Source organism: Chanodichthys erythropterus, chromosome 17, assembly GCF_024489055.1.
Source record: "Chanodichthys erythropterus isolate Z2021 chromosome 17, ASM2448905v1, whole genome shotgun sequence".
In the NCBI taxonomy this organism is placed as follows: Eukaryota; Metazoa; Chordata; class Actinopteri; order Cypriniformes; family Xenocyprididae; genus Chanodichthys; species Chanodichthys erythropterus.
In genome coordinates this window covers 20,211,352-20,225,853 of record NC_090237.1, presented here as the reverse complement: position 1 = coordinate 20,225,853, position 14,502 = coordinate 20,211,352, and the positions used below count along the sequence as shown (strand labels likewise).

Genomic DNA, 14,502 nt, shown 5'->3' with positions numbered 1-14,502 from the left:
TTTTGCTACAAGGACAGGACTGGATCTTTTCTGTTCCAGAAGTACAGAACTAACCTGGTCCGGTGGCGTGGTAGGAGAGGGGGTTCGGTTTTGGTCGGTCCGTTGGGGATGGACACCTTTCTGACCTCATTTGGACTGATGCTCATGTGTGTCCAGTGCTCAACTCAGGGACTCAATCCAGCCGGGAAGAATGTCTGCCTCAGTATCAGGTACTGGTTCAGAATTCAGTTATGGTGAAGTATCTTTTGTCTCAGATGTTTCTCCTAAAATTATTCAGGAAAAAAATATAGTCACTGTTCCACATAAAGTAATAAGAGAACCATAAATTAACATGCATTGCATAGACGGCCATTTTTAAGTGTCAATTTGAAATGTTTAATCAAATTAAAAATCATAGATATTGGGACATTTTTTGGATAATTTTGAGAGACTACTGAAATCTGTTCTAAAACTACGGTATTTGAGACTCATGTCTTCAATTTTTCTCAATTTAATCTCATTACTGTTCAAGAGAAACCGTCGAGATGATCTTTATGATTTGTACTTCCTAAGAGGTTTCTTATGTTATGAACCCATTTTATTTATATCTCTATCCTACTTATAAACTATTTATTTCTTCTATTTATTATGAAAGTAGATTCGATATATAATGTCTCCTATATTTTCTCAACAGGGATTCTTCTCCCATATGTTGTTCTGGATGGGGCCAAAATGGTGATGAATGCACTGTCCGTGAGTATTGAAACCGTAGTTGTAGTCGTAGATGTAGATGTAGTTTAATAAAACATCTATTACATTGTTATTTTATTGTTGAGACACAAGGCTTGTTTCCTGTGGGCCTGTAGATGTCAGCAATTTTGTGAAGCTAGGGTTTCAGTTCTTGTTGTCTGTAAAGTCTCCCTTTTTGTTTTCCCAGCCCTCTGTGAGGGTGAAAGAGCCTGTCTGCACGATGAAGTGTGTGTTTACCCTGGACTTTGTCGATGTAAACCTGGATTTTACGGGTACCAGTGCAAAACCCGTGAGTAATATCATTATCGCCTAGGTTTCTGTTTTCAAGACTGCCTTTTGCAGATGTACAGCTGTGGCCTTTAGGTTTGACATTCCAACACTATCACACGAGCAAGAATGCCTGATACAAGTGTGATGCTGCTTTGTATGAGCAATTTAATATTGAATTAACCTAAATAGCCTTAATTGAGTCAATTAAAATAGTTCGAGCAACATACAGTAGTGATGAGAGAAACAAAGCTTTTCGAAACTGAACCAATTGAACCAATTGTGTCGCAAAATTATTCACTGTTTAGAAGCGTGCGAAACACACAGGCTGTCAGCACCCACTGACTGTGTAAATGCAACGAAAACTTAACCCAAACATGTGACACTTTTAAAAAACCAATTGCTCTTTATTAAAGAGTAATCTATTAAAAGTAATCTACATTAAATATAAATTAAATACCATAAAGTTTCTGTAAAAATTGAATTGATTTATAGTGCTTGTTTTTTGTGTTATTAGACAGGGCTGTTTTTTTAAACAAAAATATTCATAAATGTTTCAAAGCTTCATGAATCAGTGTACACACAGTAGTGGCGTTCCTGAATGAATCACTTTGTTTTAAAAGAGACCAAAACCATGCATATATCAAAAAATTAACTCTTTGAACGAACATAAAAAAATCATGGAAAGGATTTCCACATGAATAAGTGGCTTTATTCCAACATTATGCAATTCTGTTATTCCAATTTAATGTACTTACGTTGGGTCAACTTAATTTTTTAAGGTTGATTAAACTTATTTACTATGGTTGGGCACAGCTTAATTTAACAGTGTCAGCCCAACTAATTTGCAATGTTTTGGAAAATAAATAAAAAGCAATAAATAAATAAATAAATTAAAAAAAAATATTTTCATATACATTGATTCTTACAATTAATTATTCTTTTTTAATTTTGTTATTTATATAACTGTTGTGATGTTCTGTGTTAGAAATCTAGATGTGATACTGGATTCATCCTAAATTGCCTTAACCAAACACTAAATTGATCATTGTAAAGACTAAATTGATCATAAGTCCATTGGTGGCAATGCTTTTACAATCAACATAGGCTTACAAAGCTTTTGGGAAATGCAACCCAGAGCACTACCACAGTTATTACTTTCTTATTAAAGTAATTTGAATGTTTGTTAGCACTAGCAGGTCCTCAACCCAAGCATAAGTGCAACAATTCACCACAATGGTAACCCTAAAATTATTAATTAACAGAAACTTTTAAATACCAACATAATAGAACAGTAAACATTAAAAAGTCTTTCCATTTTCTCATTTTCCTAAAAACTGCTTAAAATAACACTTTATCTCAACATTTACGCCCCTTTGTAAAGCATGATGGGAAGTGAAAATCCTGTTTGACTGAGTCCTGGTTGGGTTTACTTTTTAGTAATCGTTTCAAGTCAATTTAACATGAATCAATCACATTTAAACCAGAAACCTGATGCAATGGTGTTGAATCAAAATAAATTGTTTAAATAAACTGAACAGCATCAAAACTTTGGGTATGCCTTTTAGGCAAAGGCGTTTTAGGCAAATTTTACAGGAATGTTAAGGGGGTAAACAAATATCTTGAATGAATGATTCAATGACTCGCTTGTGACATTAGTTTGTTGCCACCTACTGGTGTAATTATGTAATTGATGCAATCAAATTTGAGGACTGGAACTAACCGTTCTATAAAAAAACTATTATTTCTCCGCAGGTTGTCCTCCTGAATTTTGGGGGGCAGATTGTCGTGAGCTTTGTTCCTGTCACCCTCATGGGCTCTGTGACCCAGTCACGGGTGAGTGCTCGTGCCTGCCTAACCGCTGGGGCAACCTGTGCCAAAACAGCTGCAAATGTGCACGTCATGGGAAATGTGACCCTGTCTATGGCAACTGCACTTGTGAGGAGGGTTGGTGGACGCCCACTTGCTCCAAAGCCTGTCAGTGCCATCTCTCTACATCCACCTGTGACCAAGCCACAGGCCGCTGTTTGTGTAACAAGAGCTTCTGGGGCCAAAAGTGCAGCCTGCGTTGCAACTGCTACGTGTCCCCCTGCTTGCAACACACAGGGAAGTGTCAGTGTCTGCGTGGTTGGTGGGGTCTGTCCTGTGACCGCCGTTGTAATTGTAATCTCAACCATGCAGACTGTGACCTACAAACTGGCACCTGTTTGTGCTACCCGGGTTACAAAGGCTCTGTCTGCAATGAGCCTTGTGAGAGTGGAATGTACGGCAGTGGTTGTAAGAAGAGGTGAGTGAAAAGGCAAGATTAAAGGGATATTTCATGAATTTTTTGGTTCATCCATGATTTCGGTGTACTCCTATCTGTGTGTGTAGCTGTGGACACTGTGAAGGGGGCAGGTCTTGCTCTAAACAGGACGGCCTGTGCGATGCTTGTGCACCAGGATGGAATGGCACTCACTGTGACCAGCGCTGTCCTGCAGGTTATTATGGCCATCACTGCCGAGAGGTGTGTCCGCATTGCAGAAATATGGACCCATGTGACCCTGAAACTGGAAAATGCTTACAATGTGATCCTGGCTGGACTGGACCAAGGTACATATCTTTTGGGATTCAGCTCTGAAAAAGAACACCCTATTGTCTTATTTGCTTTGGCAAACTAAAAATGTGTGCACTTAAAGGGCTAGTTCACCCACATATTTAATGTCTATCAATAGGTACTCCCCCTCATGTTGTTCCAAACCTGTAAGACCTTCGTTCATCTTCGGAACACAAATTGAGCCGGCGTTCGGACATAAACACGGACGCTCTGCAATGCGTTCACTGCGCCAACTGCGTAACAGATTGACAGGGAAGAGGAAAAATGGTTTTAAAAAGTTGTTGTTTTTGTTTTATTTGTGAGCATAAAAAGTATTCTCGTCGCTTTATAACATTAAGGTTGAACCACTGTAGTCACATGGACTATTTTAACCATGTCTTTACTACTTCTCTGGACCTTGAATGTAGTATTTACATTGCTTTCTATGGAAGATAAAAAAAAAAAAAAAAAGCTCTTGGATTTCATCAAAAATATCTTAATTTGTGTTCCGGAGATGACAAGAGGGTGAGTAATTAATGACAGAAATTTCATTTTTGTCTGAACTAACCCTTTAAAGGTAGGGTATGTCATTTTTGGAAAGGCTAGCAATAGTGAGCTAGCTTTGAACGCATAAGATCCCACCCTCCATTTAAAGCATCTCCGAAGCCATGCCTCCTACAAAACACATGAACGTGTCGCGTACAGCAGGGAGCAAAAGCGTCACAGGAGACAGCTTTACCTCATGTCTCAAAGCACATAACATTACAATAATAATGAATGTAAACAACTTAAAAGCACTTACCTGTACAACCTGACTGCTGCAAATTCCTTTCGGTGTTGATAGGGCTGCCATTGAAACCCATAAATTCGAGTCATGAACTGCTCTGAGTACAAAGTCACGGGTTTACATCTCTTCCAAATTATGGTAGTTATGGCATGAACTCAGCATAAGTTCGTTGTTTTGATTCGGTAGGAACTGTAAAAGGTGGCTGCTGTTTGTTTGTGGTGCTTGTGACTGGCGTCTGGTCTGTCTAACAGCATGAAATGGGCTGATGAGCTGAAAATACATACGTTGACAGGCAAGTACGACATCCTATCGGCGAACATTTTATGGTCCTACGCCTTCCACAGACCTGTCCTGGCTGATAGTCTTCACAAAGAAATACAGCGTGACTAATGTAGTCTGATTTACAAACTAAAAGGTTTGTTCGAGATGCATCAGCACTGCGCAGACCGATCTTCGTAGGACATCAAAGTACCGCGAGAGCGATTGGAGAGCATTCGACTCCTTATGCTTTTGAATCGCTCTCGCGGTACTTTGATATCAAACACCGATCGGTCTGCGCAGTGCTGATGCATCTCGAACAAGGACTCTTATGAGCCAGTTATTTTAAATGAATTGACAACATACAGCGTGCCCCATTAGTCTTATTCACAAACGATTCTCTTATGAGTTGGTTATTTATAGCGAATCAGAAACATCATACAGTGTGGCCTTTGTAATTTGATTCACGAACAAGTGACTCTTATGAACTGTTTCTTTATAGTGACTCAACAACACACAGCACACAACCAGTGACTCATTCACAAATAAATGACTCCAAATAAAGTAAATGAGCTAGTCCATTTAATAGTTCAAAAATATAAGTTACAGGTTTTAAAGACTGAAACACTGCATGGCATAATTCACAGCAATTGAGGGTATTTCTTTCATATGTCAGCAAACTTGATATAACTAAATGTAAATGTACCTAAATTAATATGAATTTAATAGAACAAAAATGGAATTGAACTGAATTAGGAAATCTAGCGATACCTAATTTAAGAAATATTATTATTCAGCAATGAAAATCATTTTAAGTGTGGCTTAAACACTTTTTTGGGCCACTTACATCTTGATTTTTTTTACTTGTGTGCATTATTTATAATTCAATCTAACTGCTAAACTACATTAGATTTTGATGCAGGGTGGTTTTATATCTTCATTGACTTTGTTTTGGACTTCTCCCTCTCTGCAGATGTGACGAACCCTGCACAGATGGTACTTACGGAGATGGCTGCCGCCTCCTGTGCAAAATCTGCAATCATGGCCACTGTGACCATGTGACAGGAAGTTGCATTTGTCTTCCTGGCTTCCAGGGTGAGAGGTGAGGGTACAGTGGTATTTATAGGTTGTTTTTAACTTGGTACAAGATTCAAATGAGTGTCTCTCACAGTTCAATCTCTGTTGTAGCTGTAACAGCTCATGTCCTCTTAACCAGTATGGCGTCAACTGCTCCTCCACATGTGACTGTGGGAATCATGTCTGCCATCCAGCCACAGGGGCTTGTCCAAACAGTATGTACAGACATCACATTTGGTTTTCACAGCTGGTATCCACATCCCCCTTATCCGTTTGTGTGTGTGTGTTTTTACACTAGGTAGCAGAGCAGGTCTCTTAGCAGGGCTTTTGATTCCTCTGTGCATTTTAATACTCGCCTTATTGTTCTGCTGCTGCTGTTGTGGCGGGCCAGTCGAAGGGAAGGAAGGGTATGAATTTATCATCTAGCAGCTGATATAATATAAAAAATGTCCTTTAATTTTGTAAACAGTAAGAAAATCTTCTGCTAAATCTGTCTTGTAGAGTGGCGGTTGGGGATGGGAGCCCTACAGTTCGCATGAAGCACCATGTTTATACTGTGTTGGCCAACATGGGTTCAGCCATGCCGTGCATTACTCTTTGGTCATCTGGTTTACCCAGGGTTACAGGTGATGCATCTATTTTCATTTGCTGCTGTCACTGAGAAACATATGCAAGTGAGATTGTGTTTTGGTGAAAGTAAGTGGAATTATAATGTTCTCTGCTGTGTCTTCAGTCTCTCATCATGATCCGGAGCTCACATTTAACCACAGCTTCATTGAGCAGCCATCATCCGGCTGGGTGACTGATTCATTTGAAACTGATGATGGAGAGGCCATCTACTGTGAACCACCCAGGGAAGGTAAAACTGTTATATATTTCTAGTCTTAATCTCTTTGTCATTTTTACTCTTTAGTTGTTATGTTAACATTTATTTGAAATATATTTTGCCATTATAAATGTTTTACCGTCACTTTTAATCAATTTAATGTATCCTTGCTTAATAAAAGTACTATTTTTTTTTTTTAAATAACTCTTACAGACCCAAAATTCATAGATTGATTATTTTAGAATTTGCACCAATTTGCATTTATTCCACCTCTGACTGTTCACACTAAAGCCACATTGCAATAAAAAAAATATATATTTAGTATAATTTTAGTATATTTGTTACTCACACTGTCATAAAACAGATTTCATCCACCTATTTTTATGCACATTTTGGGATACTGCATTAAAAAAAAAGCTGGATGGAAATTGCAAGTTGCGCATAAATTCTAAAATTGTGCATAAAAACGTACGCCATATTCAATTGCAATGTGAAAGTATATATTCAGAGCAACTTCTGAGCAATACACTGGTTCATATTTACACATTCTCTCACAGATGTCCTTACTGTGGCCGGTGGAGAGCTTCAGGAGCTGAACTCCAAGTGTAACTTCTTCCCTGACCCATCAACCTTCAGCAGCGAGGACATGTCACAAGCTTTTGGTATCCCTCGTACTTCCAGCATTGCCAAATCCAAACGCCCTTCAGTCTCTTTCGCAGAGGGCACAAAGTTCAGCCCTAAAGAGCGCCGTAGCTCGACCCAAGATCTGCCAGGAGCTACTCGGAAACCCAAAGCCTGGGGTGTGTTGATGATCTCTGCCCTGCAAGGAGGACAGGGAAACCATAGTGAGATAGAAACAGAAAAAGAAGAAAAAAACAATGAGGAGAACATCTCCTCTGAGGAGCAAGGAGCTGCCTCTGAAACATCACAATCCGACTCGGAAAGATATTCTGGCCCGCTCAGGACGTACCTCACTGTGCCCGGTGGGAGACGACGCACACTTTCCAATACCAAGAAGAACACCCAGCCATCTGATGCCAGCCAGGATGCAGATTCAGAGAAGTTAACAACTGTTTATGTGACTGTGGGTAAGGCCCAAAAGATGGCTAAACAAGAGCCTCCTTCGGAAGGGCCCGTTCAGGCAATGCTGCGCAGATTGGGCAGCCTACAGAGACAAAGAGAGGAGGCCGCCCAGCCCAAAGGCAGGGGTCAGGCGATTGCCAAGCCCCCGCGGAGGAAACTGGGAGCACGGGCCAGTGCATGGGAGCAAACTACTGGGTCAGGCCAATCAGAGGTGGTCATGAGGAAACCTAGTCGCAGGAAACACAGCTCCCTCAGCTCTCCCTGTACAGTAGGGGCAACAGACTTTCCTCAGGAGAACAGCACTCCCAAGAGGCCCCTGTCCTCTATTTTAAAAAGTGTTCCAGAGAGCGATATGCTCCATAGTTTAGAGGTGGAGCAAGACACTGAAGTAGATTGTGAGACAGAGACTCTGACAGACCACGCTTATGAGACTGTGGCTCCGTCTGATGGGGTCTCCACCTCTTCAGAGATCATTATTAATGAAACAGTTATTGACCAAGCAGAAAATGAGCCAAGATATGAGAATGTTTATGTAAAGCATTCATAATTTTCCTGAACCTTAAAGCAATAATTCCCTTTTAATTAGTACTGTATGTAAATTTTGCATAAACTGCATAAACATATCTACATTAAAAAAATGTTCATTTATTTTCATTATTATTTCCATTAAACTGTAACTTTTAAGTTTAAAGAAATTACCTTATTTTTAGATATATTTTAAAAATATTTTATCAGGATGCTGCCCTCATAATTTATAAGTAACTGTTTACATAACACTGTGACAGTAAAGCCTTTTACATTGTTACAAACATTCTATTTCAAATAAATTGTTCTTTTGAACTTTTTCCACTCAAGAATCCTGAATTAAAAAAAAAAAAAAAAAATTAAAGTCCCCTTGTAAATTTTTATCCCTTATATATCATTAGCCTCATAGCATAATTGCACGAGTAATTTTTTGGCCAAATTGTGATATCTGCCTTTGAAATATGACCTGGGCAATTATGCTATGAGGCTAACGATATATGAAAATGCTAATTAGCCCCGCCCCCGCCCGCTCGCACTCGCTCAAGATCCACTCGGTGAACTTACTGAGGTAAAGCTACACAATGGTATCGCTTTTTACGCCAGACACATAACGGTAAATATGATTTGCCTTTTGCTTGATTGTATTATCAAACAGCTAATAATGTGTTACCAAAGTACCTTTTAAGACAAGTCATTTCACTCGGCGGCCATCTTTGAAACGCCTCTCGGGCATCCTGGGCATCATGCAGCTCCTATCTCTTTGAATGGGGGAAACCTCAGATTCTCCAAAACTGTTTGTCAACCTTACGATTAAATTTCATATTTGAAATCACCAAAGAAATCTAACAACAACCGACTCTTAAATTTATTTTCTAAACGCTCGAATCATGACAAAAAAAAAGTATTTTTTTCAGGCTGGATCAAGCTAATGTGCATGCGCAGACCTAAATGCGCGTCTCTTCGGAGGCGCGCGAAACCGGTGATTCTAACCTATGATTCTAGCGGCCGCTGAAGTGACGCGATGACTTTACCAGTCGGCGATTGGCTCTTGGCTTTAGAAGGCGGGACTTATTCCGCCATATTGCGCGTTACACTTTCTCCCATTCAGAACAATACGAGTTATATATTATATAACAATACAATATATTCTTTGATGTTACACAAACCATGTTCCCGTTAGCGAGTGAGACAGCTGTCTTCTAACAATCAGTATCAGAAACGCTTTGAACACCATAATTTCAGTATAGTTCATCATAACATTGTTAAATACATCATACACCCGTTTTTTATATCAACAGAAAAATATATCGGGATACATTCTCACCAGACTCCTGCTTCAGAGCAGTCATAGTTAATGATATGCTAAAGCCCGCCGCACGTTGACGTGATTGGTTACAAGGCAGTTTGTGACATCAGAAACACCAGCGATTTCAAACCATGGGTTTGAGACTCATTTTTTTTCACTGCAGTTTTAAATAGAAAATACTCCGCAATGGTGTTGACTTATGAATTTGTACATGGTTTGTCTTAAAGAATATTAAAAACACCACATAGACGTATAAACAACATTAAAAACTTGATTTTCACCACAGGGGGGACTTTAAAAAATCGTACAGACCCCAAACATTTTGCAATTATGCATGAAATAACTTCCATTACAATATGGAAAAGATTAAACTCCTAAAAAGAGTTTTTGGCATCTTTTTCTCTATGCATAATACATAAGAATTAGTCATTACATGCATCACTATAGCGCAGTTGTTCTTGGCAGCATGACAGTGATTACTAGTAATATGGGATCATGTACATAAATTCAGTTGCTTGATTGATAGTAGCCTCAGTCTTTGGATAGAGCAAGAAACCACAATAAACTGATGAAAAGTGCCAAAACACTCACTGGAATTTAAATGCATTGGTTGTTGGCAGCAAAAATGACAAAAACACACAATTTTACAGAAGCTTAAACCTTTTTTTAAGAGACATCTGTTCATATTTTTCGAGAGGACTTTCAAAGTCACAGCCTAATAAGATGATACAAATAATTAATATTTTATTATTTTTAGATAAAAAAACTTTGTTTTTGAAGGATTGCACAACTGTTAATCACTAAAAGCTGTAAAGCTTATGGCAACTTTAGCCTTTTTTAAGCATCAGTATATTCCTCTCATGCAACTGCTATTATTCTCACTGCACATCTGAGTATAATTATGATTATATTCATATATCTGTTTATTTGAAATGTTGTTTTAGACTAAAAACTGCATGGTGTCCACTGAGCTTAATCAATCACCAAAACAATCAGAAATACACATTAGATTAGTCATTAAGGAGGGCGACTTGTAGAACATTTTGAATGATATCATTCCATTTGTGTGGAAATCTGTGGAGAGATTCTATAAGGCCCTACTGATCACCTTCATTTTGACCATACAAATGCAGCTTATTTTTGTATGATAAATACTATATTAAATGGCAGTCGTTTGCAGTTGGACTCATCTCTTTTCTGCTCCTGGCATGTCTTTGCAGCCAAGCCAGTATTTTCCAATAGGTCTTGGATATGGAGGGTTTGCATACTCAACCCGCTTTGTTCGGAGATTCACTCTGTAGTACATATCTGTAAAGAAAAAGTTTGACAATATAATATAATATAATATAATATAATATAATATACTGTGGGCTAATATAATATTCTCTTTTCAATTTCAGTACCTCCTTTGAAGAAGTAGACACTCTGTAAGGGCTGACTCCTGCTCAGTATGTCATAGACAATGTCTTCCGAAGGTTTGTATCTGTAGTCATAATCATAGTCATTTTGTCTATGATAATAGTCTCTGCGTCTGTCCTGATCTCGGTGTCTGTCCTGATCTCGCCACCTGTCCTGCCCAAACCTCTGAGCATACTCCTGTCCAATTCTGATGCCCCTCTCAGCCATAGTCTCCCAGTACGGGGACCTATTCTGCCTGCGCCTGGAATCCCACTGCTGACCCCACTGCTGCCCATAGCGTTGACCCCACTGCTGGTCCCAATCCTGCCGATTTCTGTCCTGACGCCTTCTGTTGGGCCATCTCGGAGTGACGTAGAGTCTACCAGCTAGCACAGCATCCACAGGAGATTTGATGCCAATCCAGTCTTTGTTAATGAAGTGATGGCCACCGTGATGACTTTGGGCTGGAAAAAAGCAATTAAAAGTTGTGTTTTGTAAGCTTTCCCAGGTGCATAATATTGATATCTTGCTCTAAAAATGTATTACCTCCACCAAAGAGCTGGTTGAAGTACTCAACCCATCGGTCATAGTAAATATTAGTGTATCTGCTGAAGAGTGCCGAGGGAGATCTCAATGACATCTGAATGCACTCCTCATGGGATGGCTGGTGCTTGAACTCATAATGGTAATACTGGTCTCCTAGATAGAAGAAACATATTCTTTGTTTTGTAAAGAAGATTAATGAATATGAAAGTAAAATCTAAATCTAAATTCAATGTGAAGGCCTGACCTTTAAAAAAATAAACTCTCTCTTTGCCATGATGGCTGTGAGCAGGAATGGCAAAGGCAGCATCAAGATGGTCTGGTATCTTCTCAAATCCCACAGATATGTCCCGTGGGAAGTCTTCATCTAGTACTCCATCATCAAACCTCCAGTATTTTTTACCCTGGGAATAGTATAATAAAGTACTGTATTTTGCAATCACGCAGTGAAACATGGAATAACTTTGATAAAATAAATAAATAACACATATACACTTTTCACACTGAATACACTAAGTACTTGAAATTGTAAATGGTCCAATTAGCAGATTTAAATATGAAATCATTCATACTTTGAAAATGTATGTCTTTCCTTGGCAGTTTATGCGAGTGAAGGCAGCATCTATCGGACCTTTTATTCCCCAGATGTCTTCAATGAGCTTTGGGTATCCCGGTAATACTGATCTCTCATCGAGCTCAAAAAAATATTCTCCTGGTGACATATCAAATGTTCAATTAGAAAAAAAAGTATGGAAAAGGGAATAAATAAATATAATCAGATGAACAAATAATAAGTAATTCTGCAGAATGTTATATTTTTTGTTTCATTATCTTATTGTTTTAACTTTTGTCTTTTGTCTATATATATATATATATATATATATATATATATACATATATACAGCTATGGAAAAAATTAAGAGACCACTCCAAGTTCAGAAATCAATGTTAAGTGGTGTCTTAATTTTTTTCATAGCTATATATATATATATATATATATATATATATATATATATATACACTCTGAAAAATGCTGGGTTAAAAACAACCCAAGTTGGGTTGAAAATGGACAAACCCAGCGATTGGGTTGTTTTAACCCAACTGTTGGGTTAAATGTTTGCCCAACCTGCTGGGCAGTTTTATTTAACCCAACTATTGTTTGAAAATGACTATATGGCTGACTTAAAATTAATCTAAAATGAAATTAAAATGTTAATTTATTAAACATATTAATAAATGTTAATTTTCAAGATATTTTGGGTTCATTTTAAGTAAGCAATATTGTAATTTTGAGTTAAGTAAAACTACCCAGCAGGTTGGACAAACATTTAACCCAACTGCTGGGTTTGTCCATTTTCAACCCAACTTGGGTTGTTTTTAACCCAGCATTTTTTTAGAGTGTATATATATATATATATATATATATATATATATATATATATATATATATATATATATATATAAATTTTTTTTTTTAATTTACTTGTAGTAAATATAATTGTATGTACATTTTTATATTATTGTTGTCACGGTAGGGAAGAAACAAACACAACAACGTTAAACTACGATGATACCAGACAGGAAACTAGGGGCTTAAATACACAGAGGATGATTGACTGATGTAAAGCTAATTAATAACCAAGGAAACTAACTAAGAACTAAGGAAGGTAAAAGAGAAAAGAACACAGAGAAAATGAAACCAAAACTGACTATGTGTTGCAACTGTGAAAAAATTTAAGTAATTTTGTATACTGCTTACATTTTCATTCATCTATGCTGTGAGGCGCTTACCTCTGAATGCATATAAAGAGCCGTTTTTGAGCTGCATGAAGGAGTCAAAGGGTCTGCCACTGCAGACCTCAGCATCAGGGTCTTTGGCTTTTGTTGGTGTGGGATCAGCAGCTGAGGTTGTGCGTGCAGTTGTGGTTGGGTTCTTGATGGTGGAGGGTAATGGAGAGTAATGTCTAGTTGGAGTGGCAGCAGTGGCAATCACTGGTGTTGGGTCATCATTTAACGTTGAATCCGAGACTTGAGAAGCTGGTATTAATAGGCTGAATATTTCAGCAAAGGTTGTTGGAGAAGGGGTCAAATTTTTTTGCTGTGATCTGGATCTGATTGGAACTTCTGTGCTATTTGTTTCCTCCTCATAATCATCCTCAGGGTAAGAAGGAAAAGTGTCTCCACGGGCTGCAACAAGAATAGTTTCTCATGCATCTGTTTTGTTCATTGCATTTCACATGGTTATGAAATGGTTTATGAAATCACACTGGTAAACTTACTCCTAATACGACATAGGGACTCATAGTCTTTGCAACAGCTTTTGTAGTATGTGCACATAGAGTCACACTGGCAGTTCTTGGTGGCATCAAACCCATTTTCACAGCGCTCAATACACGACTCTGATAGGAAGAGCAAATTTCCAATATAACACAGAAAAAGTATATCTTACGGTTATAAAAAGTAAGTGTTCTTACCTTGTTCAGCTGCATATGTGAAAAAAAGCAGTCCTAGCAGCAGAAAAAGCCTCATCCTGGTGACTAGTGAATGTGACTAAAGAACTGAGACCATCAGGACAGAAGAGAAATCAGTGGATCAATAGATTCAGAGGTCACTCACCCACTTTTGTTTACTTTTGCAATATGTTTTCGTCTTTGTTCAACTGTAGTCATTAAAACCAGAAAGGGATTGTTCTGCGTTCTAATAATAATAACAATGACAAAGCTGTTTTATAAGGACTACTTTATGTAACATTTCATTTAACTTGATTAATATTAACATTAATAATTCCGGTCAAAGCAAATGACTTTGAATGTTTGTTGTTGTTGTGGATTATACTATTTTGAGTGATGAATTTAAAGTTATTAGAAAACAATAATGCTTGTTTATAACTTTCAAAATGTAGTCTGTTTAACAGAGTCCACCATGATGTACTTTACTAGACTAATGTGGGAATGCATTACTAGGGACAAATAACCCTGTTGACTTCTGTGAAAAGTTAATGATTAATAGGTCCATTGGACGCAGGTTACCATTTTGTAACCTGTCAGCATCCATACACAGACTTCACCTTGCACAACTGCTTACAAACATTTGCTGTCCTAACAAGTCAGTTCTGGGAATTTCATGCT

General features: G+C 38.0%; 2 protein-coding genes and 1 long non-coding RNA gene across 3 annotated transcripts; 1 reads left to right on the top strand and 2 right to left on the bottom strand.

Annotated features, from left to right (window-relative positions):
* Position 1: 1 nt before the first annotated feature.
* On the top strand, positions 2-8,506 carry scarf1 (scavenger receptor class F, member 1). Its single transcript, XM_067365283.1, has 11 exons — positions 2-209; positions 674-732; positions 917-1,018; positions 2,752-3,283; positions 3,370-3,588; positions 5,590-5,718; positions 5,805-5,908; positions 5,992-6,100; positions 6,195-6,319; positions 6,427-6,552; positions 7,077-8,506. Exons 1-11 carry the CDS (start codon positions 109-111, stop codon positions 8,147-8,149), a joined length of 2,679 nt encoding a protein of 892 aa, XP_067221384.1. The 5' UTR covers positions 2-108; the 3' UTR covers positions 8,150-8,506.
* On the bottom strand, positions 140-4,729 carry LOC137004704 (uncharacterized). The gene is made up of 3 exons (XR_010892171.1): positions 4,374-4,729; positions 3,455-3,545; positions 140-263 (listed from the first exon to the last, which is right to left on the bottom strand). It is a non-coding gene; the product is annotated as an uncharacterized lncRNA (long non-coding RNA).
* A 280-nt stretch (positions 8,507-8,786) lies between the features above and the next one.
* vtna (vitronectin a) lies at positions 8,787-14,295 on the bottom strand. The gene is made up of 8 exons (XM_067365412.1): positions 13,849-14,295; positions 13,654-13,773; positions 13,166-13,561; positions 11,947-12,086; positions 11,622-11,778; positions 11,378-11,530; positions 10,837-11,295; positions 8,787-10,741 (listed from the first exon to the last, which is right to left on the bottom strand). Exons 1-8 carry the CDS (start codon positions 13,901-13,903, stop codon positions 10,620-10,622), a joined length of 1,602 nt encoding a protein of 533 aa, XP_067221513.1. The 5' UTR covers positions 13,904-14,295; the 3' UTR covers positions 8,787-10,619.
* Between the last annotated feature and the right edge of the window lie 207 nt (positions 14,296-14,502).

Excerpts from the sequence above, each read along its gene's own strand:
- scarf1 (XM_067365283.1), top strand. The coding sequence starts at position 109 with ATGGACACCTTTCTGACCTCATTTGGACTGATGCTCATGTGTGTCCAG. Across the intron at positions 6,320-6,426 it reads TGGTTTACCCAGGGTTACAG|TCTCTCATCATGATCCGGAG; the intron begins GTGATGCATCTA and ends CTGTGTCTTCAG. Across the intron at positions 6,553-7,076 it reads CTGTGAACCACCCAGGGAAG|ATGTCCTTACTGTGGCCGGT; the intron begins GTAAAACTGTTA and ends ATTCTCTCACAG.
- vtna (XM_067365412.1), bottom strand. The coding sequence starts at position 13,903 with ATGAGGCTTTTTCTGCTGCTAGGACTGCTTTTTTTCACATATGCAGCT. Across the intron at positions 12,087-13,165 it reads CTCTTTATATGCATTCAGAG|GAGAATATTTTTTTGAGCTC; the intron begins GTAAGCGCCTCA and ends ATATGTCACCAG. Across the intron at positions 11,296-11,377 it reads CAACCAGCTCTTTGGTGGAG|CCCAAAGTCATCACGGTGGC; the intron begins GTAATACATTTT and ends GCTTTTTTCCAG.